At 44.0% G+C, this 26,148-nt stretch overlaps 1 protein-coding gene across 1 annotated transcript in view; it reads right to left on the reverse strand.

Moving 5' to 3' along the window:
* OXSR1 (oxidative stress responsive kinase 1) overlaps window positions 1-26,148 on the reverse strand; it is a 677,967-nt gene that overhangs the window by 459,406 nt on the left and 192,413 nt on the right. The window contains exon 3 of the mRNA XM_085628862.1: window positions 14,693-14,801. Coding sequence (XP_085484988.1) covers window positions 14,693-14,801 — 109 coding nt within the window. The remainder of the gene's footprint in view (window positions 1-14,692; window positions 14,802-26,148) is intronic.

Genomic DNA, 26,148 nt, shown 5'->3' on the forward strand with positions numbered 1-26,148 from the left:
TCTCAGGACCTACTGAACAGATTTACACCAGACCTGCAAAAGGCACATCCCTGACCTGAGGACTACCTCTCTGCCCAATTTCAAGTAATTCTGTTCAGCCGTTCGGGCTGTAGCTCAGACTAAAGGTCCTATGGGAAAATGCATGGGGAAAACGCGTTTTGGGACCCCCCTTTTTTCTCAGCCCCCGCTTGACGAATCCCCCCGAGACTTTCAGGGTAGGAGCGGAGCGTAGCGCCCCATTAGTTTTGAAAAATTCGCGAGGATTCGTCAACCGGCGCCAAAGTTATTCCAAATAGAATGTTGCGGATTTCCTATGGAAACACGGTCCTAACTATAACTATCTACTGGCGACCGCCAGTAGATTATATATATATATATATATATATATATATATACACACACACACACACACACATATATATACATATACACATATATGTACACACACACACACACACACACACACACACACACACACACACACACACACACACACACACACACACACACACACACACACACACACACACACACACACACACACACACACACACACACACACACACACACACACACACACACACACACACACACACACACACACACACACACACACACACACACACACACACACACACACACACACACACACACACACACACACACACACACACACTTCAGGTTGGCTTGATTGGTATTTTACCAATTCAAAGCTGTAATCCTGTGCCTGGAGTGGTAATTGGCTTTTGTCATTTTACAGCTCGGCAAGGACAGCACTGTGCTAGTCCTATGCTTAAAGACTTTGCTGTACAAATGGCAAAAGACTTTGTCCTCTTCTATCTCGGCGTGGATGGCACTGTGCTAATCCTATGCTTAAAGATTTTGATAGAAAAACAGACATTTAGGTGAGCAGATCTAGAGTGTCGCTGGTGTTGAGAGTGCTCCATACAGGAGCTGCTTTCCACATAAACTTGAGACCTACCCAGAGTTCTCTGCTTCTTTTTTGCACAATTTATTCGTCACTCTATGATGCCTGAAAGGGTATTTCTTTGATATATATATATATATATATATATATATATATCAATTTGTTATTTATTATAGAATGAAGGTTTTTCTGCAGCACCGTAGCTTGTTCCACAGAAGAAAGCTTGCTGTACAGTGTCGTTTGTGGGCCTTAAAGCCTGCTTGTTTTGAAAACTGGGTAGTACAAAAATGTTCAATTGATTAAATTATTGTTAAGCGCCAAATGGTGAGGGAGGGGGGAGATTGTGGCGAGAACACGACAATCGCATTGCAGAGCCTTGTGGCACCCGTCACAATGTAGTCAAATAAATGGTAATGTCAAGCCCCAGAGGAAACAAATGAAACAACTGGTAGCAAAGAATTTGCATTTGTGTTGCCAAGGGTATGTTTTGCATTTAAATGATATTAGAAGGGGAGAAACCTAAATGACAGCAGGGAAGAGAAATCTGCAGAGAAGACTAGAAGTGTGGACTGAATGCTAACACTAGATTTTAGTATTCAACCCATTCCTACCTACCGAGAAGGCAGAACAGAACTAGTTAGCAGATGCTTTGTTTCTCGAGAAAATATGAAAAGAGCCAGCAGCCTTAATTTTGGTTTGTTAAGATTAAAACTTCCTGAAAATGTTTAAGTGCTGAGTGCCACTTTTCAGTTACCCAAGAGAGTTGGACTGACAGACGGCATGTTTCGAAGAAGGGGAAGTAGGTGAATGGTAATCCCCAGCTAGATTTTGGGATAACCTGCCAATACGGGAAGACGATGGCTGACATCAGGAAGGCTGCATTAAAGCGATTCAGAAGTCGTATGGACCTTACATTAAAGCGATTCAGAAGTCGTATCGACCTGGTTTTATGGCATGTTCCACTTTTCTTCCATCCCCTTCTATCCCATGACACTCCAAGGAACTGCAGGGATAAGGGAGCCAAAATATGGGACAAACAGCTGACACAGCAAACTATGTCCATAAGAACAAATATTTTGCAACACTAAGAAAGACCCTCTTTCAGTTGTTTGTTAATTATACTTGATCTAGGCAACAATTTATAAAATGTTGCTGATAACTCCCGTTTTACTATTTTTATTTTTGTCCATATATCAAATGTTCAAACTGTTCATAGTATACTAAAGTGGTAGGAATAAACGGTAACAGATGCAAGTACCAAAAATATGTTGCCAGAAATTAAAGCAAAATTTGAATTCAGTAACAGTTCCTTAACAAAATTTGAGTTTAGACCTACTTTTAGAATTGTTGTTCTTTTTTTAATAAAAGAATGAATTAAAACTTCTATTTAAAGGAGAAGTGCAAACAAAACTTCAGAACATAATGATAAGTTAAGAACTGTGGGTGGTTATGTTGTTCATTTCTTCAGACTCGAATGACAATAGGCAATATTATGAAGTACCAAAATTAAAATAAAAAAACCAAGGCAGAAGAGATTCATAGGGGTAAAACACGTACAGATGAAAAATTGAAGATGACCTGATGGAATGGGCGGAGATACTTCGGCTCATCACAGACTCACCTGCTCCAAATGTTTAAGGCCTAAAGGCCACATATCCTAGATGTATTTTAACTCAAGAGTGAGTGGAGTTACGTGTTCACCTCATTCCTTTGTGAACCTCCCGATAGGCTTCATGTGCTTGTGGTATGCATATGATTGGTTACTATTTGTATACTGCTAAGCTGCTTTCCACATGTTTTACTTAGTTATTTGTTGTGAAAATGCAATAATTATTTTTTTTTTTTAAAGTCTTACTCAGTCAAGCATTATAACCGTGCAAAGTAAAGTCACTCATTATCTCTTTTTAAAAACAATATAGATCTATTGGCTTTGTTACATTTTTTCCCCCCGTATGCATTCCGATATCAGCAACAAGAAAAAAAATGCTTCTTTGCAGATTGTTGAAGAGCATGGGCACAAAAAAACCATTAAAAAGTTTTTTTAAATGAGGCAGGATGATGTGTACATGCCAGGAACACTGGACGATATTATGGTCCAGCGCGATTATATATACCATCGACATGTATGAGCAAAGATACAGCATGGCTTGGCAGCTATTTTTTGTATTATTTTCTTACTATTCCAGGATAATGGACCTCTATCTCCGAGCAGTAAAATAAAATGTTTACGAAAAAAGTCATGCAATGTGCTTGAACATGTGCATTAAAAAATTAAGTCTGGCAGAAAATAGTAGCTGCCCCTCCTTCCCAAAAAAAAAAAACTAATTAAAAACAAATGCGACTTGGGGGAGCCAGTGGAGGGATGAATGAAAATAAATAAAAACTAAAACAACTGGAAGGGGTGGGGGAGCGGACAGACTGGGTGGGAGAGAAAATGCTGATGGGTGGCATGAGCAGCTAGGAGAGGGGTTCGGAGGGGCAAGAAAAAAAAACTAGCATTGCAAAGCCATTAGCTTTCACCTATGCAAGAACTATTGGCTTTGCCACTTCGCTAATATCTTTTAGTCATGTTGTACAGCAACATGAAGCAGTGTAGAGCGCAACGGCGTAGAGCCGTGCACAGTGGCAAGGCACAGAGTGGAAGAGCATAGCTTGGAGTAATGTGTTGTACAGTCGAGTGGAGCAGAGTTGTACAGTCGAGTAGAGTGTTGTTGAGTATCGTAGAGCAGAAAGATGTAGAGTTGTAGAGTATCGCAGAGCTTCTGGTCGTGCGCCAAACATCACAGGCAGACGAGATGTGGGTCCGTCACGGACATGAGCCATTGACAGTCTCCACAGGGCTTGAATCCTGTCTTCTTGGATGACATCCTACACACCAGGAGAACAAAACCTCAAAAAACTAGAAAAAATAAGCCAAAAACAAAACTAGTCAAACTGTGCCCGAGGAGTAGCTCTTCTCCAGCTCAGCGCTGGCTGGTGCAGAAAGAAAATAACAGATGTCAGTGCGCCTAGATTGCATCTATATAGGTGCTGCGGCCGTCACTTCCGGGCGGACAACACAGATGATGCACGCAGAGCTGATCAACGCCACCTACCAGTTTGCAGGGATACTGCTCAAGAAAAATCTTCCAGATCCAGCCTGAAACCTGGAAAATTCAAAAGGTAAGGATTCTGCATCTAGAAGGATCTATCAAATGCAGAATACAAGGGTGCAACAGAGGAAACCCGAGTTGTGTGTGTTTACGTTTCATAACTGACATTTGCCAAAGAAATCTGCAATTCAGCAGAAGGATCTTTAATCGCACATGAAAGTCAAGAATGTCCAACTACATTATCTTTGATTGAGTCAGCTAACCGTGCTAGACAGTAAACAAATGGCAAGCCTGGGAATTAAAGCAATTACATCAGGAGCTTCATTCTTTGATTTGCTTTTTCATTCACACACACACATTCACCCATACAGCCACACACACACTCACTTCCTCACTCATACAGCCACTCAGTCATCCATACAGGTACTCACTCACCAATACAACAAACCACACAGCCACTCACTCACCCATACAGCTACTCACACACCCACCTATTTACCAATACAGCCACTCACACGTGGATACAGACACACTGCCACTATTATAATACAGGTTAGAAATAGTATCACTCAGTAGTACAGAAAGTATATTAATTTAACTTTTGTAGTATCTTACTATACATCTTTAGCACTAACTTTTAGAAACCACATTCAGTTAATGATGTCAACAGTAATGTCATTTGAGATATCCTCAGTGATGTCACGGACAATGCCATGAGTAATGTAATATGTAAAGTCATCAGAAATGCACTGCAGGGGAATAAGTTATAGTTAACGCAGGTAACTAGAACTGCTGAATTTCTCTGGTTTTGTACAAGTGAAACCTGAGCCCAACTATAAAGTCCCTGTAATCTGTTTTTTTTGTGTGAATTTCTATGGTTTTTAAGTTATGAATTCTAACTGTAACCTGGCGCCTTTGGAAGTGGCTGAGTGAGTGGATGTGTGGGCCTGTGAGTGTAAACACTTGGTCTTAAGAAACTAGGTCCTAACTGTAACTACCTACTGGTGACTGCCAGTAGGTAATTAATATATATAATAATATAGGACTATATATTAATTACCTACTGGCGGTCACCAGTAGATTCGTCAAACTGTGCCAAAGTTATTAGCAAAACATCAGACCTGAGCTCCACTTATGACAAAAAGCGCCGCTGAGCGATAGCCGCTTTGAAAACTCCCACGAGCTAAACTGCTCACATTGCACATTATCTTCTGAGGCGAACAGACCTAACTAAGGCTCTCTCCACTGCTGAACGAGAACTTGGGCCACCTCCAGATGGAGACATCATTTGTGACCTGCTGGGCATTGACGGCTGAGTTAGTCACCCCGCCCTGCTTGTTGCAGTACCACATGTAGGGGATGTTTTCCGTGAACACTTGCACTAACTTTCCCTCGACAGAGGGAAGAAATGCTTTCAATGCGAACAGAATCATCTGAAGCTCCAACAAATTGATATAGATCCTCAACTGTGACTCCACTCAGAGACCAGTGTCCTCTCCAACTCTCCCAGATGGTCGCCCAATCCCAGGAGTGACACATCTGTCACTACTGTGAGATCTGGTGGAGGGGAAGGGAGAGGGGTCTGCCTCTGACCCAAATGTAGTTCATCAACCACCATTGCAGATCTTTTGCAGTTCCCTCCGAGATCTGGACCACATCGGAGAGATTCCACTGATGCTACGCCCACTGGAACTTCAGGTCCTACTGCAGAGCCTGCATACTCCACCTGGCATTATATACCAACAGGATGCAGGAAGCCATGAGTCCCAGGGGCATCCGAGCCATTCTCACCGAATTCCAGGATAGAGGCTGAAACATCGCATCATTGCCTGAATATCAAGGACCCGCTGCTTGGGAGGATAAGCCCAAAACGGCAGTGTCCGGAACAGCTCCAATGAAACGGAGCATCTGAGGAGAAGTCAGGTGTGACAATCACTTTTTAGAGACCCCAGAGAATGCAGGAGGTTTGCCGTAGTCTGAAGGTGGGAGACAGCCTGGGGCGAAAGAGCCTTCAACAGCCAGTCATCGAGATAGGGGGAGGCTGACACCCCCAATTTATGCAGATGAACTGCAACCACCGCCATCACCTTGGTGAACACTCGAGGGGTATTGGTAAGGCTAAATGGAAGCACAGTCAATTGAAAGTGCTCCTGGCCTACGCTGAACCGCAGGTGGATTTGAAAATACACATACTGCAAGTTCAAGGCTACCAGCCAGTCTCCTTGGTCTAGGGCAGACAAGACAGCCAGCGTGAGCATCTTGAATTTCTCTTTTTGAGGAAGAGATTGACGGTCCGACAGTCCAAAATGGACCGCAACCCTTTGTTCTTTATTGATATCAGAAAGTAGCAGGAGTAGCAACCACTGCCTAATTTTGAAATCGGAACCTTTCCTATAGCTCCCTTGGCTAGGAGAATGTAGCTTCCTCTCAGAGTAATGCTAGATGATCCTCCGCCAGCCATTTTTAAGATGGCAGTAAAGGAGGAGGAAAAGAAGGAAAAGGAAGAGAATAGCCTTCCTGAATGATCTGCAACACCCATTTGTCTGAGGTTAAAGGACCTCCAGTGGAGGAGATGGTGTTGACGTCTACCTCCGACTGGGGTAACATGCCCTTGCAGAACCAAACTAGGAATGTTTTGAGGCTGCAGCTGCCAAGGGCTGGGTGGCAGACTACTTCTGGTTACCATTCCGAGGTTGGAATGAACTGTGTCCATGTCCTCGCACAATTTGGAGAGTCTCAGCAGGACGGTGGCTGGGATGTGGCTGACGCAGTTGAAAACACCTTCCATTGCCACGAAAGGGGGGAAAGCCAGAATGGCCATGAGGTGTAACCAAGAGGCCCAAGGATCTGGCCATAGCACGAGATTCCTTTAAGCACTCCGAGGCAGAGTCCATTTTCTCACCAAAAAAGACGAGACAAGTCAAAGGGCATGTCCATGAGGTTAGCCTGGACATCACTAGAGAAACCAGATGTTCTCAGCAGGCATGGCACCGTATGGCCACCATTGACGAAACCGCTCAGCCCAGGCAGTCCGTCGTGTCTAAGCCACACCTGATGGTAAATTTTTCTGCACCTCTCCCATCCTTCACTGTCTGGAAGAGCATGGTGCAGGCCTTCTCCGGGACCTGTGGCAGCACTTAGGCAATTTTTTCCCAAAGGGTGGACATAGAGCAACTTCGGGTAGTCCGGTATCTGGCTGGAGCCGCAGGAGGTCCCCGGCAGCGCCAGAGGCATCGATTTCGGGTTCAATGTCAGGGAAGGTTTTGTTGGCACAACCAGCATTCACCCGGATCCAGAATCGAATGCATGAGACCCCACCGGACAGTGGCCGGAGCAGACAGCATAAAACCTGGTGAGGCACACTCTGACACCATTGTGAGGGCTACTAGAGGGCAATAAATGGCATTGTGAAAACAAACGAGTGGTCTGCAGTGATTGCGATGCCCTCAAGTCAGCCCATGATCAAGGATATTGGCTATCCGAAACACGTTGGGCAAGGAAGAGTATTGCGGATGTAATTTCCTGTTTTGCCACAAAACTGAATGCAGGTTGCTGGGGAGTGCAGCTTCGTTTGGAACATAAATGGAAAATATTGTTACGGCCGTCCAGCCGTGAAGCCTGCACCACCGCGGAAGAAGAGCCGAGTTGGTGTTGTGGACTGTCGAGAGAGTACGGAACAGCACGCTTTTAAATTAGAAACAGTGCAAATGACAGGCAGCGGCCCACTGGAGGGCAATAATAAAACTTAATGACTAGTGGCATCATGGATACCTACTGGAGGGAAAAGTAAACACTACAGAGACTCCGTATACCAGCATGCATTGTTTCACCAGTGAAGCCCACTAGAGGGCAATAAAGGGGATTGTGAAAACAAAAAAGTGGTCTGCAGTGATTGCAATGCCATATTGCTGATGTAATTGCCGGGTTTGCCTTAAAAGTGAATGCAGGTTGCGGAGGAGTGCGGGTTCGTTTGGACACAAATGGAAATTCTGTCCATCCATTGTTCTTTTTGCATTGGTCACCCCGAGTGGGACGGATATGCCCAGACTTGGGTCCCGTGCTCTCCATGCCATTGGAGTCGAGCCAGCCTGGCTGATGAGGGGTGACACCCCGAAACCAGTCCCAGGATACTGGTTTCTAGTCCAGGGAGGACCTGGCCTGGCAGTTCAGACTGGACTGTTCCCATGGGGAAAAGGGTCAAGAGTGATTTGCATATGGATGGGTCTGAACTGGAAAGGCATGGAGAGCAAACAAACGATGGATTTAGGCTCAGATCCCTGGGGTGAATGTTTGACATTGTGCAGCATTCTGTCCATCAATTATTCTTTTTCCATTAAGCAGGGGTCGAGGAAAAAAGGGAGTTCCAAAATGCAAAATCCCATGCATTTTCTATTGACTTCTTTAGCCAAGGCTACAACAAAAACTCTTGAAAAGAATTAGACCAAATTTGTCAGGAAGCTAGAACTTGGAACTCAGACTTTGCTTTTTTGTGATTTGGTATAAATTCGTTCAGTAGCTTTTGAGGTATTAAGGTTAAAAAATATATAGATTTCTGGAAAGTTGGGATTGAGGGACTCTTGCTAAAGTCCATTCAACCCAAATCAACAAAACAAAAAATGAGCGTTCCAATTGGCCCAGAGAATACACACCCCACCCCCCAACTTGGCAAATCTGATTGTCTGCCAGCAAAACAAGAAAAAAAGTTTGCTGACAGCCATTACTGGGGCCAAATGAATGGCGGCTGGGGCCACTGTTTTTTTTTTTTAATGGGAGGGGGAGCGCCCTCCTAGCCTTTAAATGCCACGGGGAGCCCGCCACCAGGGCTGAAATTATGGATTATGGGGAGGAAGGCTGTGAGGCCCACCTCCCCAAGCCATCAGAGCCCATCCCAGGGGACAAAACGTTTCTAATAAGGAGGGCTGCGCGATAACTCCCACCCATCCATCCTGGAGTCATTAAGGGCCCTGGAGCCTGAGTTAGAGCCTCCTTGGAAACACCAACATGTAGAAGCGATGAAATTGCACGTTCTCCGCGGTGGTGAAGAGAGCCAAATCTTGCTCACTCAACAACAACAAAAAAAGTGCGTGCACTACCTCTGGATTCAGATGCCATTCATGGTCTCTTCGGCTGAGTTAGTGTGGCCTGGCATTCAAACAGCCCACCAGGTGCTGAACAACCAGGAAAAAAGTCCTGAAAATTTCAGGAGATGCAGAGCCTCCTGGCACAGGGTTCACTACCCCACCCGCAGTGCTTGTTGCAATACCACATGGTAGTGGTGTGGTCTGTGAACACCTGAACCAGTCTCCCTTTGATGGACGGTAGGAACGCTTTCAGTGACAGATGGAGCACTCTCAGCTCCAGCAAGTTGATATGGAGTAGGGACTCCACAAGACACTAGAGGCCTCTGATCTACACCTCTCCTAGATGGCCACCCCAGCCCAGAAGGGATGCATCTAACACCACTTTGAGATCTGGGTGTTAAAGGGAGAGGGGTCTGCCAACAGCTCAATTGTGGTACATTAACCACCACTACAGGTATTTTGCAGTGCCCTCCAATATCAGGACCAGGTCAGAGAGAGTGCCCTGATGCTGGGCCCACTGGGATTGCAGGTTCCAGTGCAGAGCCTGCATAGGTCAACGGGCATGTTCCACCAGCAAGATAAAGGTGTTCATGGGGCCCAGCAGCCTCAGAGTCAATCTCACCAAAATCTGGGATAGAGGTTAAAACATTGGTATCCTAGGGCGAATATCCTGTGCCCACCACCCCTGAGAGTAGGCCTGAAGCTGCATTGTGTCCAGAATGGCTCTGATGAAAGGGAGCGTCTGAGAGTCAGGCGCGACTTCAGCATGTTGATGAAAAACCCCAGCAAATGCAGGAGAATCTTTGTAGCCTGGAGTTGGGAGGCAACTGCCTGTCATCGAGGTAGGGAAAGACTTGAACTCCTGTCCTCTGCAAAACTTCTGCAATCACTGGCATCACCTTGGTGAACACCCAAGGTCACAAGGGAGCACAGCGAACAAAGTGCTTGTGACCCACCGTGAACCGCAGGTAATGTTTATGGGCAGGCAGAACAGGGTTTTAAAATGAGCATCCTGCAAATCCAACGCTGCCAAACAGTCTCCGGGATCCATGGCAGACAAAACTTGAGCCAACATGAGCATTTTGAACTCCGGTTTCTGGAGAACATAATTAAGAGTGCACAAGTCTAAGATAGGGTGGAAGCGTCCGTCCTTTAATACCAGAGAGAAGTGGGAATATTACCCATGTCCTCTCTCCGCACAGGCACCCATTCAGATGCTTTTTTTTTTTATGTCAAAGCCCCCATGCACAGTTTTACTTTAATGTTGGCCATGCCCCATTCTTTACACAAGGTTTGTCTAAAGAAAGGGGCGTGGCCTCCATTAACGTGAAAGCGCGGCATGGGGCACTGACACAAAAAATGTGCTATGCAATAGTTCTCGTATTTGCGAGAGTTTAAGCTATTAGCATTGTAAATACCAATAGCACAAACTCTCGTAAATGAGAGACCCTATCGCATTGCAAATGCTTGTTTTCCAGTAGCTAACAGTCTGCTCTTGCCTGAATGGATCATCATAAGGACTTGAAGCCTCCTTCTTTACCAACAACTAGCTGTGTTGAATTAGCTCCTGTCAATCCTGGGACATCAGAATTTATTTGGACGCACTTTGTTTCATACATATTTTCTGCTTCTCTACCCTTTTTTCCACGAGTATTACACCTGCTAGAAAACACTGCAAGGGGACATGATGGTGTACTGCCCTTGTCACCCACCAGCAGGGATTGCTGCAGGCATGGCCTTTCTAAAATATCACGTGTTCTGCTTTGACTGTTCTTAAATAATATACCTTGTGTTTCTATATCATTCAACATAAACTTACTTAAACTCATGCCTCAAATCTCCAATCATCGTAAAGCGCTGTGGCACGTTTTGTAATCGGATTCATGCTAAAAAGTAAAACGATAAATGCTTATAACTGGTGCATACTGGCAAGACTGGGTAATAAGTCGAAGGGGCAGATATGTATACTGTACTGATGGCTTAGCGCAGACTCCCGCTAGTCAAAGCGCTAGTTTTGTGTTTATCTGCCTGTTCTGTATTCAGAAAATCAAAAAGTTCTAAAAAAAAAAAAAAATAGCTTGTGCATTGCACAGATAATTGCATAATGCAGGCTCCTTACTCAATAACAGATCACCAATACCCAGCAATGGAAGTAATGCGTGCACCTTTCTATTACCAGACTTTCCAAGGCATCGCAGTATTTCAGAAATGCTTCTTATTTCCACAATGCTTACAGTAATGAACATTTTATTCCAGTTTCCACAACCTCTCAGAAATTAATATTTTTTGCCCATTTCAAAAACAGAAATATTAATGTACATTTTGCTAAATGGTTAGATTGATGGGAATCTGTTCAATTTCCACATTGGTGCTCCACGTGTATTCCTGACTCCTGCAGACTGACAAAAACACCTGCACACAAACACAGGTTGCAACATAGAAAGACACAGAGACAATGGCTCAACAGGTAAACTCTCAGACAGGCACATAAGCAAGTATATATACACAGTGGCAGGTACATTAGCCAGGCTATAAATAGAAAGCCTTCGCTGGCAGGCCCAGAAGAACCCTGACAGGTCGGGCGCACGGGCGGGCAGACAGACAGACAGACACAGATAGATTAACAATCAAGCACACAGCAGCATGCAACACATTGTAGAAATAATCACCAGTGTCAATGACCGAGGCTTCAGCATGCCCTGCCATGGTAAGAAGAAAAAATCCTTCCAAATCATAGCAGTGCGGGCTGCGGGCTGCAGCTCGATGTGCTCATCACTGCCCCGGCAACCAGCCCCAGAAAAGAAGAGACGTGCACGGGGACTGACCCAATCTCTGGGCAGAGAAGGGCAAGCACTCAAGCACACACTGGGCATGTTACAAACAGGGGCGTAGCTTCAGAGGGGGTGTTTGGGGTGTTACACCCCCCTAATAAATGTATTTGCTGGTAATTAGTTGGATACAAGTGCTTTCAGTCAGATTTGGTGAGGTCTCTATTGGATTTCACCAGGAATTTGTATGCAACCACAGACAAAAACCTACACACACTCCCTTTCTCGGTTGTGAAAGCCTTAAAAAATGTAAGTAAGTTTACAAAGTACTATGTTTTACCTCACTTAGTACCCCCTACCAATCTATAATCCTCTTCCTTTCCAATGTCCCTTAAGCCCCCCGCATGCGCCCCACCCTCGCATAATGCATTCTAACATTATATGCCAGCGTGATTGTTGGAAAATTTGAAGCTTCCCTCCCCCCAATCTTACTGACCAACCTACGGCCCTGGTTACACATTAAATGAGCTGTGCAAGCCCAGAAGGTGCACAGCCATAACACAATGTACGTAGACTAAACACAGCCAGCCACAGGGGTTCTACCAGTCTTAACTACTGGTGGTGCAGCCACACCAAGAGGGCCCTGGATTTCAAAGTCCACAAGCCCAGACTGTGCACGGGCCAGAAAAAAATCTAGGCAGACTAAACACAGCCCTTTCTGTCACCCACAAATGTTCAAGTAGAGTTGGTTGCTGGGGATGCGCCAGGCCAAGTGGCCCTAAATTTGAAAGCCACACTGACAGCAGGACACGGATTCGGAGCACAGCAACCAGTGCAGAGAAGTCTGCTTTAAATGCCCAGTCTAAAGCACTGATGGCCACACCATTTACCTTGCTCTAGGCAACCACTGCCTACTGAGGAGATGGGCGGTTTGAAGTCCACATGACAACCACCCTTGATATTCCTAGTGAGACTTTAAATAGGCATGACAGTGAGCTGTTGTCAGAAGTCTGCCTACTAGTTGTCCAAGACCACAAACTGCAGACATACAAAGTAATACAGCCATGAGCGGTGTTAAGCATTCTTCCACAAACGACTGCCCTGCCGACCCCACTGTATTTCTTTTCTAAAGCTAGACAGTCACAACTGTTCGTAAGCAGGTTTATTTTATTTTAAAAACACTCCAGGAAAAAAAAGGGCATGTGTGTGTTAGCTGTTTCTCTGCTCAGAAAATACTTTCTATCAGTAGGTTAGTGGGCTTCTACAGCAAAGCTATGTGCATCACACAGCTTTCTTCAATTTCTCTCTGGATGATTTATTTTAAGCTTGACTGACATATGTCAGTCTTTCATATGGGCAGGATTTGCATACTATGCTTTTTAGATCTGTACTTCACCAAGATCTTTTGATTTTACAAATATGATGTGTAATATATTTATTGATTTGGTCTTTCACCCAGCCCTCTTCAGCCATTTGTCTGCTATTGGGTCATTCACATTTTTCTTCCACCCACTACAAGACACAGCATGTGGAAATGGGTCTTCCTACTTCTGCCATTGGCTTACTTCCTTGTAAGTGATGGCATTGTGCTCATTCACAAAGACCACATCCACGCACAAAGTTGTGCCTTTAAGTGCCAGGGACTACTATGGCAATCTTTGCTTTTTGAGACCAAAAACCTTTTTTCGGTTTGCCAACGTTTTGTTTTGAGATTGAAGATGGCCTGCCAGTTTTCCGAACAATAAAGCTTAACAAAAACTATGAAAAAATAAAACAAGTATTGACAAAGCCAAGGCTGGCGGCCAACACCAGACCTACTGGCTTTTTTCAATGCTTGTTGGCTAGTAGTTCCCCATAAAGCACCTGTGAGCTTACAATTTAGGGCTCAGTCTACCAAACTTCCTACCATAGGCTTCAGCTTTATTTTCTAGTAGCAAACTGCCTGATCTTGCCCAAGTGGATCATACGGACTGTAGCTTCCTTTTACCAACACCTGCCTGTGCTGCATTAGCTCTGGTCAATCCAGGAATATCAGAATTTATTTTGGCACACTACGTTTGATTCATATTTGGTGCTCGTCTACCTCTTTTTTCCACAAGTTTTACTCCTTCCAGAAAACACTGTAGTGGGACATGGTATACTGCCTTTGTCACCCACCATCAGGGGGTGCCGTAGACAACCATTGATGTGATCTCTCCATGGAAAGGGGCTAGATTCCATACACCGCTTTATGAAAGGCTTAGTTTTTACAGTTACAACTTACTCTGCAAGTTGCTGTGCTGATATCACTACACTGATCACGTATCAAACTGACCAAGTTTCGAGCTTGCCCTCTGAAAAACTTCTGAACCGATACATCTGTCCCTTCCTAATCTCTGCCAAGCCCATTTCTTATATTTTGTGTTAAAAAAGCTCTATACCATCAGATTGTTAACCCTCTATTTTAGTTATAAGGTTCCAGATTCACAGCTTTGTCATCGCATATTCAAAAGATTTTGTTTGTTGTAACAATATATGGATTTCCTCAGTCAATAAAATAGCACATGCAGAACAAAAGACATACCATGATAAATGTGCAGCCTGCTAACATTTAATCAAGGAGCAACCTGAATGCGGAGAACCAAACTAAAAAACAATCACACATAGATCATGGAAAGCAATCATTCGACACAGGGGAATATTTTAGATTGAGTTTAAGAGGCAAACGATTCCAAAGCCTGAAACATACCCAACATAGATCTTCAACAGATTTCTTTATAGCATTGTCTCTATAAGAACAGCAGCTGGAGGGTACATTTTATGAGCAGATTGAGAACCACTCACCTCCACTTAGTAATTTCATCACCAGCCACAGTTCATCCTTCACTACAAACGAGGTGTAGTACGACACAATGTTAGGATGATGGCACTGACTCATGGCCTGGATTTCTTTCTGCAAAGAGAAATGGGGAAATATAGACATTAGGCTAAAAAAGGAAACTGCCAATGAATATCCAAGTTCCATACAGGGCACTCCGCTACAAAATAGTCAAACTGGTGCTGCACTTATAGGCTGTTAAACTGGGCAGTGATAGCAATTTATTGACAAATACTTGGACAATTCATGCAGTAATGATCTTATGGAAAGTAGCCAGACAAGACCTTGGTGATCAGTGAAAAACCACAGTCTGACATTAATTATTTTCAGACAGTCCATCCTAACTAGGTCAAAGCAATAAAGACGAATAACTGAATATAATCTAATATAATAGAAAGTCATGCATGTTAACACCATCTGTAATTTAAAGTTGGTTGCTGAGGGAATTCACCACAGTGAAAAACAATATGGAGTGTTAATATTTCTTGGCAGGAGAATGTACTGCGGCGGCCAGGAAAGGTATTACATTTATTTTTTGTATTTAGTAATCGAGAGCGATGAGCACACCTATTTGTGTTCGTAAACAGACCCAAGAATTGCATCACTGATAAGTGTACGAAGATATATGCAAATCAAGAGTATTTAAAACCGGGGTTATCAAGTAAAGTGAACCGCTCTACCACTGAAATCCAAAAGACGAGTAGGTTGGACTGGTTTCTTGGAACCAAAGTTTACGAGTAGTCCTGGTCTAGTTTGAACATCACCAGTGCATGAATTCTATACATTATGCAGGCAAGGGGTTTGCACGCAGAAATGTCATCCTTCACAAAGTTTGAAAGTGGAATAACCACATTCTATACAGAGAGATAATTTGAAATCTGTGGGGTGGGCTCTTTCTGGGGAGATAATACAAGGAGTGGTAAAGGAATATCGGGGGGAGAGAAGGGGTGAAAGACGGACGGACACCACTTCACAAGTAAATCTCAATATTAATAGCCTCTTTTCAACGTACTTGGTAAGATGTGCTTTTAAAATTGAAAACGTGATATAATTGCAATGTCCGTTATATTAGCTGTTATCATAGGAAAATAAGCCTCGTCACTGAATATCACATTTTCTTGCAGTATATTTAAGACACTTTTGCTAGTTCACAAGGTTTTCAGTATCATTCAGGTTTGCATGTGGGCAAAAAAAAAAGGAAAAACAGAACAATTTTGTGTCTGTCTGTCTCCTTTTATTAAGTTAAAGCCATTTGCTTTGCTGTATAATACCATTAGCAAAGCAAATGGCTTTAACTTAATAAAAGGCGAGACCTATTGCATTTTCAATGCTTGTTGTTTCTCTTAGCACATTCTCCTGCAGAAATCACCTTCGCTCTCCCATAGGTGTTTGCTTTTATCACCTCATTCCCATCTTTTGTTCTTATTTAAGGATCCAAATTTCACCTCTTTGCCTCCCACTCCCTTCATATCACTACCTTCCCATGTAAGCTCCTCTCGATGCCTCTCCTTTCAGCTATCTTTCCTCACCAATTACCCTCCCTCACCCCGTCCTTCTCACACTTCGTCAGCTCTATTTCTGTGCACATTACTCCCTCTGTAATCATATCTTCACTAAACTCGATACATTCTAAGTCTTACCGTTCCACATTCCCACCCCCCTTATACCATTCTGCCATCACCTCTTTTCATTTATCCTCTTCTCGTCTAAAACCTAGCCTTCTAAACTTTACTCACCCACCCTTCTTTCCCTCGTCCCCGTTTCTTCGCTACTTCTCTTGCGTTTTCTTACTCTCGGCCATTCTCTTCTGCCATTGTCTGCTTGTCTTTCTCCTCCACTAACAATTATTCTCACCTTCTCAACTCTAGCCATTCACTCCCATCCTCATGTATTGCACTCCCTTCCTTCCTCTGCAGCCATTCCAAATCCCTGCGTGTCCACTAACCAGCTAGCCACTTTGTCTTACCTTTTGCCCATTTTCTCTCCTCAACAGCCCTCTTTCTGTCAACTATCACCCTAGCTCTTAACATAATTCTTGAATAACTAAAATCAACATTCCAGGTCCCATTCCTTCTCTCTAGGACCCCCTTTAATAACTTTTATTTTTATTTATTTTGAAGGTTTTATAAAGCGCTGGCTAGATCCAGAGGTATCGGAGCGCTTTACAAGATGAGGATAGTATTAGGCACATAGGGTATAAAAGCATGTGAAAGGTAGTGCAACAAAAATTTACAAAGTACAGACAACATGAGCATTATACAAAACCAGATAAATAAAAAGGGGCAGGAGCTATACATTTAAGTAATTAGGTAAATGGTGAAACAGGAGAACAGGGTATATAATTACTGAGCAAATATAGTGTGATAGATAAGAAATCAGGAGTAGGACAGAGGTTAGGAACCCCAATAATAATTGAGGAGGTGGGTTTTGAGGTCTTTTTTGAAACTAGAATAGGAGGGTTTACAGCGCAGGTTTTTTGGGAGGGCATTCCAGATAATAGGGACATTGCCAGAGAAGGAGCGAGATTGTGTAGCTTTCTTTTTATGCAGAGGTGGGATTAGGAGAAGGGTGTTGGTGCTTCTCAGAGGTCGAGTGGAGCCCGCAGTGTGGAGTTTCTTTGAGAGGTAATGCAGTGTGTTTTGGTGGAGGACTTTATGAGTAATGCAGGCGGTTTTGTAGGCAGATCTGCCTTCGATAGGGAGCCATTTAAGAGATTTGAGAGCCAGGGATATATGATCGAAGCGTTTGCAGTCCGCGATGAGCCTGGCAGCAAGGTTGAACACAGCTTTGATAGGAGCTAGGTGTACCTTGGGGATTCCATTAAGGATGGCATTACCATAATCAATACGTGACAGAACAAGCGACAAACTTCTTGCCATTTTTCCTCTGTCCCTTTCTCCTTCTTAAATTAATTCCCAGTCTTCTATTCCTCGCTTCAGTTCTATACCAAGGTTCATTTCAGGCCTCCTTTTACTTTATTTATGCATTTATATATAGCAAGGACATTCTCCAAAAGGTGTTAAGAGCGTTGTACAATAAAAACAGGTTTCATTACAATAGATACTAAGTCACAGTTACTAGTTACAATAATTATAAACGGCACATGGAGGAGGGTCGAAACTAATGGATAGACGTTCGTTTTGGTCATTACAAAGGAACACATAACAAAAAGATTGTAAGAGGTGGTGAAAGTAGTAGCAGCAGAGCGAGGTGAGACAGGAGTGGTGCAATTAGATTCAGTCCTAGGCACAATTATCTTGGAAGAGGTTGCCTAAGGGGACAGCTGGCCATAATGTCTTTATAGCAGAAGGGCTTTCAGCACCCATTTTTGTTAATTACTAGAGTTCAGTCCCTTTATCCTCTGCAAGGAGGGATGTCTGCCCCCAATCAAACGCGCTTGCTTAAAAGCTGTTTAAAGAAACGCTGGAACATGTTCTGGGCAGGCCGGGTTGGGGGTGTGAATCTGCGCAATATCAAATCTGCATTCTGATCTAAATTCGATAAGATGGGAGCGGAATATGTGAGGCGATTGGCTGTTGTAAAGAGAATGTAGCATAGCAGCCAGAGCCGCCGATCCCTGAGAAACAATAACCCCTTATAAAGTTAGACAGTTACACCTTAAAAAGACAAGTGCCTAGAGTTCTCCCACCCCCTTCGCTTATTCCAGCCCGTATCCCCTGTGCTCACCCCCGGCACGCACCCTCTCGGATCCCTCGCTTCCACCAGGTTGGGACCTCACTCTGCTCCTCCCCATGCCCCCCCCCTCTGCCGGATTGCCACTGGGAGCCGCCATAGACCCTACCCGGGCAACGACAGAGAGGAAAGACAAACTAAGCCCGACATAGAGGGAAGACAAGCTCTGTGCGGCATAGAGAGAGGAAAGACTAGAAAAGGTCCTAGCCGCAAGGAAAGACCTAAGCTGTAGCAATAGCGACGGATATAATGGACTTAAAAACCGTTGACTGGGTGTGGTAACTAAAGACACAAGCATTGGCATAGCCAATAGGTCTCGCTTTTGGGACCTTATAAGTATTTAGTTATGCAACTGTTGCATGGCTAAACACTTATAAGGTCCCAAAAGCGAGACCTATTGGCTATGCCAATGCTTGTTTAGATTGATTACACGACAGCTGCGCTGTCAAGCCAGACCGAAAGGAGGACTCAAATTTGGTGTGGATACCTTCTGTGGGGGGAAAAGGTTATGAAGGTATAAACGTGAGCTACTCCTAACTTCCAAACATCCAAAAAAGGGCTTAGCCCCCGTGGGAAAGCCCTGGCAGTAAAGAGTTAAAAACCCAATGAATCTCACGTTGTCGGAGCACTAGCTGGTACGATAAGTCACTGGGACACATTTTCACTAATTGGGTGAGAGAAGTGTGGCTCAATGATTAGAGCGGCAGACCCTGATGCAGAGGTCTAGCCCGGAACCAGGGTTCAATTCCCCGCCTCGGCGGGTCTTGGGCTAAAAAAATTCCACGGACCTGATAATTCTCGCCTCGGTGCCATTCCAATCATGGAGTCCCACTCTGCAACTCTGGGCAATAGCTTGCTTAATCTCCACACCGGCCCCCACAACGCTAAGGATGCCTGGCCTCCACCTTTGGGGTGCCCAGGAGTGGACGCCTCACAGGGAAAGCCAGGATGGGTTCCACAGCGGTATTCGTACAAGCGCCTTGAGACCCTTGCGGGTGAGTAGTGCGCTATACAAGTATCAATTTACATTGAGAGTGTTGTGTCCAGGAGCTCAGCATGGTTTATGCGTATCATATTATTGACTCGCACTTGAGAATCTCCCCAGCTATGTCTTTTTGTCAGTGAAACGTCGACTATTATCACTCCATCTAAAAAAACGTTTCCGTCAGCTGGGCATGTGGTGCAGCCACGCATGACCAGTGTCTATCCATATGGAGTGTGAAAAAACAAATATTGCGGCGGCAAAGTCACTGAATTCGACGAAATCAAGACTCTTGGGGCGAACTGGCGAAGCCCTTGTGAGTAGAATGAAGACATTTCAAACTCCCTATTCCAATCATTAAAGCAGAGGTTACATAATTTGAAATTTAAACATACCGCCGGTGACAAATGCAGGAACCTCAAAGTCACAAGTTCGAATTCAGCGGCGGCAAGTTAATGTTTCGATATTTCCGATGGGAGCAAATGTGGTGCTATAAATTAAGCAAGGGCGACATCGGTTATGTAGAGTGGCTAGAGCAACGGTACGCAGCGCTACATAAAAAGATCTGCATTGATATTACATGCATGTCGGGTGTCGCTCTTTCTAACACGTGTAACCAGGGGGAGGGCTGGGTGAGCCACGGTAAACTCTAAAACAGCATTTGCTAATCAACAGGGGCCAGCAGCGGAGCGCAACAGGAGCTTAGAAATGTGACTCGAAAAAATACACGCCTCAGCAGCGCAAGCAACCAAAATAAATGCAGACACGATGAGGGATTCAAACAGGTAGAAGAGATGGCGCACAAGCAACGCCAACAACGCCTCCCACTTTATTTTCTCTTTTAGAGCCGTCCCAGTTGGACTGGCTCGCCTGACTGGTTTCTTATCTTTATGGGGCCATGTGTTTGGCCCCATAAAGATAAAAAAAAACTTTTACGCCAGCAGTAAGTCGGGGCAGCCAGTCCAACTGGGACGGCCCTAAAAGAGAAAAGTGTACGTCACTAGACGCTCTTTTCCAATGGCTGGCCAAAGTTTAGCATAAACAGTGACGCCAGCCAATGGAAAAGAGGGGCGGGGCTTAAAGCCCACTAGAGAAATCTCCTCAAATCATTAAATCTCGCTAGCGAGAATGCGCATGTCTGCGCAGTCTTACGCCAGGCGAGACCTAAAAAAGTTGCTAAAATCAAGGAGTTGCTGCTTAAAAGCAGTAACCCTTTATAACTAAAAAGTATAAATATCATTACAGCGCAGCAACAGATCTTAAATGGTAATATAACTACAGTAATGTGAATCACAGATCTCCACTTTGTGTTCCAATTCATAAGAGTGAGGATAAAGATAGAGGAGGCATAAAGAGAGAAAAGGAGACACACAAATGGCCACAAACTGAGATGCATGGAAAGAGAGGTAGCCGGACAGACTGAGCTACACGACGCTTACAGAAGCAGCAGCAGGGTTAAACCCTTCCAACATCTCACCGTCCAACACCACGCAAACAAGAAGGGATTTATTCATGGTCTTGTCTTAATTATTCTGAAGTCAGATACCAAACCACTGCAAGAATGCACTTCCAGAAGCAGTGATTAGAGTGCACCACGATACAAAGGCACACAGCAGTCACATGCTTCTATTTTTTTTGTTCGAAAAATATAAGACCAACCCACACAACCAAAACAAAAAATAAATGTTTTGTTTATACACTGTTGTGTGCCCCAACGGCGCCTGTCTGCCACTCGCCCTCCTACTCATGAATAAATAATAGTCTCACACTCTTCTATTTCCAGCCCGTCGGGCAACTATGTTAGATGAGAAGGGGCATTTTGAAACTAAGGCACTGCACGCCCCTCCGACGCCCAATTAACAATACCATACTCAAAGTACACAAGGCTTTTTTCTGTGCTATCAATGGCGTTACATTTAGGGCACGTGATTCAAAAGCAAATAAGGCTGCAACGGAAATGCCACATGCGCAACCCACACAAATAAGTGGTCAAAAGAAGCATTGAAAACATGTTACCATGAATAAGCTTTTAAGGATCAAAACACTTTTTGCAACATGGTTGGCCCGACGTTCCTTACAACAGCAAAGCATGACCCCAGTAGGCGTGGGCAATATATTCCGTTCTGCCGGCGTAATTGTTGCAATTCTGGCCAGGATTTCCACCAACTGCCGCATTGTGGAGTCTATTTTTTGCGCGAAGCTCTTAGACAATAAGTTGGTGAGCGAGAGATGGCATTCCTAAGCGTGATTTTCAGTCGCTAGGAGGGCACCTGGTGTGATTTCTCCAATGTGGATGTTTGTGTTCAGTCGCGACCATGAGTGTTCAGGAGGAGGGGGCACGAGGAGGGAGGAGAGGAGAGGGGGGAGGGGGGAGGGGGGAGGATGGAAGGGGGGTGGGGGGAGGGGGGAGGGGGGGAGGATGGAAGGGGGGTGGGGGGAGGGGGGAGGGGGGGAGGGAGGAGGTGGTCGTAAGTGTTTGAGTATGTGTTAAATTGTGCATTTAGGTGTGAGTATTTGTGACGGTTAAAAAAAAAAAAAAAAAAAAAAAGATTTTAAGGAATATGGTTTTAGTAAGAATAGGCTTTTTGGAAGCAACATGGTCTAAGTTGAGTCCAGAAGTGTCATGTTGCTTAGGGTATTTCTGCTGACTAAACACACAGAGCACAAGTTTCGGAGTTCCAAATAGGAGCTCACTCAGTTCAAGATTTTTCTTTGTATTCTGGTACTTGTAATCCTCTTTACCCCATTATAACTTTAGGACTACAGATAACAGAATACAAAAAACGTGGACTGAATGAGCTGCTAGCACATTTAATAGGTAAACTTGAGAGCTCAAAAGTAGCAGTCAATTTCTCACGAAAGGAAACTTCTATTAACACATCCTACACACTGTAGCACATCGAATCACACACGTGAAGAAATATGACCACATCAACCCACACTAATGGAAGTCCACTAGCTCCCCCTAGTCTGCCTTCACCATTTTGAAAACCCAGCAGCTTCATCTACAAAGCCAACACAATGGCACCACCGCATTTCTGGCTGACAAGTTCACCATTTCTAGTGGCTCTGAATGAATGAGAGCATTTATAGAGCGCAGCTTTCACTCCGAGGAGCATTTTGGCGATACAGAAAGCAGGGGGTCTGTAGTATGAAATGAATAGACATAGTCGGGAGAAAGATAAGATGAGTGATGACACTTGTCTGGGGCAGAAAATATCCAGGTTTTCAAAAGTTTCTTGAACATGGGTTCTGACTGCGCAATCTCAGCTGGGTCAGCAAGCTATTCCAAGCCTTTGTTCCTAGGACTACCATTGACTTTCCACCTCTGGACGACAGGTGAAAGTAGGGAGGTGTTAGAAAGTTGTCAGAGGATGATCGCTGAAGCCGTTGGGTGATATAAGATTTGATTCTCGTCCTGAGGTATTTAGGTCCTGTTGACCTGAGAGTTCTAAAGGTGAATACTAAGATCTTGAAGAGGATCCTTTTATGTATGGGCGGCCAATGGAGGGTTTTAAGTGCTGCTGAAGCAGAGGACACCCTTGGCAGTTTAAATACCAGCCAGGCTGCCGCAAATTGGACTATGTCGTTTTTTCAGAACTGTCTTCTTAGCTCCTGCGTATAGGCTGTTGCAGTAATCCAGACGAGACCGGATTAAGGCAACTGCGACTGTCTTTCTAGCTGTAACTGGAAGTAGATCAAAAACAAATGAGGCGTTTTATCATGTGGAAGCAAGTGCCAGCCACCGAGAGGGCTTGCTGGTGGAAGGACAGTGCAGCATCAAATCTAATCCCCAAGCTCCTCACAGTATCCACTGTGTTAGGAGGCGGAGCCCTGTAAATCGGCCTCCACTGTTCGGGCATGAAGATGCTAGATTTCCCCAGCAACATAATCTCAATTTTTTGGCTGTTACGTTGGAGATGATTCGATTTTATCCCAGCTCCCTACACACCCACAGCTAAGAAGCCATTAGAGTGGAGTTGAAGTGCCTAAAGGAGAGCTATTGGCTTTGTCTACTTCATTAAGCCATGTTTACACAGCAGTGAGGTTGCTGTGAAGCATGGCTGAAAGTTAGGGGTGGGAAAGCACTGCCAGCGCTGACCGAGAGGGATAGTGATCCTTTTTAGGTTGAAGCACTAAAGATATCTTGGGGACATTCATAAAGCTGACCTAGGAATGCATTCCACCAGTTGCTTACCATTGGCATTGTAGTTTGCAAATCACATTTTCTGGCTATTTGCTGGCTTCATTTCTGTCCTGCTGAGTTAGTCCCTCCAGTTGTCCAAACCTTATTTACTGTATTCTTCCACAAACTCGTTTTCTGTAAACAGGCCTTTAAATCTTCTTATCTTGTCAGATTTGCTGTACATTCAAAGGCAGAGTTCAAATGTCAAGCTCTCTCTTTGAGAAGCTTGGTGTTTATTTTTCCTTCTGTAACTTCAAAGTGAGAGAATAAGTGACAATCCTGCCGAGTACCCATGCAAGAGGAGAGGGTGTAGAATGTTTTTTTTTCTAGCACACAACAAAAAAATGAACTGTGCTGATGTTTCAGAATACATCAGAATCACTACAAATGCAGAAAATTTGTTTTGTAATTCTGAAGTGTGGTGGAAACAAATTTGAATACGATTAAAACACATCAATACACTAGGAGATGACATTTAAACCCATTATCATTTGTGTGCAGTAAAACTGCATTTCGGTGCAAATGTAATGGTCATTTCATATGAAACAGTGTCTGTTAAAGCAGTTCCCTACCACAGCATGCATACTCCACACTTGCCACTACACCCAATGCCCTTTCACTCTATACCACACCATTATGTGGCTCGGAGCAAAAACAAAGAGAAGCAAGGAAATGAGTGATGATGAGCAAACCAATGGTAAGTAATAAGCGGTTATGTAGTATCTGGTAAGTATAGGGTGGTGCGGTGGAGAGTTGGAGTGAGGGGCCAACCCATCAAAGAGACGAAGGTGCTCGCCAAATTTCCTAAAGGGCATAAAACAACAGACAGTGCCCCTAAAACATTTGTGTCCTGCCTGAGGGAAAACAGACATTACCACACAGCCGTTAGCAAGCGGATAGTATACATGTATATATTTTTTTAATATACTTTTTCTTTTCTACAAAAGTGATTTTGGGATGGGTAGAGTTGAAGGGAGTTATGAGTGACTTTAGGATTCCAGAGTGGGAGGAGGTAATGAGAGGTGAGGGGGACTTGAGGTAAAGGGTGGGTTGAGGTAAAGGGAAGGTGACCCAAGGGTTCAGAGTGGATAGCAGCAAAGGGAGGTAAGGGTGAATTTGGGGTTCAAAGAAATGAGGTTGACCTGCAGGTTCAGTGGAGGGCAGAGGTAAAAGTATGATATGGTACGACCTGTCATAGTATAGTGTAGTGTAGTATGATATAGTATGGTCTGTTATGGTCTAGTATGGTATAATATGTATGGTATGGACTGTAATTATATGGTATAGAGTGGTATGGCCTGTTACTGTATAGTATGATACAGCATGGCTGGATGTAATTTGGTATGGTGTGGTACGTCATGGTCTGTTATTGTATAGTATATTATGGTACGAGTATGGTATAGTGTGTGATTTAGTCATACCGCATACAAACTGCTAAAGACACTCATGTACATATATTTAGGTATGCACCAATATCACCAATTGGCACAATTGAAAAACGTGCAATTTGCTTTGCCAATTTGGGAAGAAGGCGGCATTACACAAAATGCAACCAAAACAAGGACAAGTCAAAAACAAATGCACCATTAGTGAATACTGCACATATAACTATATTTACATTTACTAAATTCTGCAGTTGTTTGGTCATGAACCTTGAACAAAACAGGCCTGAAAAAATTGGCTTACTGGAAAGTGAAGTTTAAAAAACCTAGAAAGCAAATAACGAGCGAGGGGAGCAGTGGGCCTAAGACATAAAAGTAAACAAGCCTTGGCATAGCCAATAGGTCTCGCCTTTGGGACCTTATGTGTTTAGCCAGAACTTTTGGCTATGTTGTAGAGCATTGTGGCTGCTGTGCATTATGTTGAAAAGTTATAATAAAAAGTGTTAAGCATTTGTGTTACCTTTATACATACGAAGACATTATATACAACTGAAAAACCTGATTAAAAAAAGATTTTAACATAAAAAATGTCTTCTAGTGTTTTTTGTACTTTCACTTATAAAAACCAGTTGTGAGTTGACCTGCAGGTTACTCAAATCCTTCTTCAGAATGTTTATTACACTCACGTGTCTTTCTGGAATACACACGTGACCCATAGAATAAACATCAATCTCTCGAGCAGGTGCGTTAAGCCACTGAGCAACCTCACGTATAACAAATGGCTTTATTCTAAGTGCTGTAAATAGCATACTTTATTACTACTGCTTAATTTATGGCACTTAATGTACCTATCTCAGAAGGATGAACTGCTGAGTCTGCTGTCAGCATTCAGCACCATAACCTTCAGAACACAGCGTTTGTCAGCAGTGAGCACTCAACTCTGAGCCGCCCTGCCAGTGATAACGTGCCAGTGAGTGTAAAGAACATTAATCCTGACCATAGATTGGGGTCTGTGGCGAGCACGTTTAGCTCAGATTTCTGCCGAAGGCGTTCAGTCCATAAAGCCATTCGCAGCATACAGTGTTAATCAATCACTAGGCGCTGTGAAAGCGGCCCTGCCAGTTGTCTGCTGCTGTGATATGCAGCGCCAAGGACGGGCCTGCAGGTGTGCTGATATAA

Source organism: Triturus cristatus, chromosome 10, assembly GCF_964204655.1.
Source record: "Triturus cristatus chromosome 10, aTriCri1.1, whole genome shotgun sequence".
Classification (NCBI taxonomy): domain Eukaryota; kingdom Metazoa; phylum Chordata; class Amphibia; order Caudata; family Salamandridae; genus Triturus; species Triturus cristatus.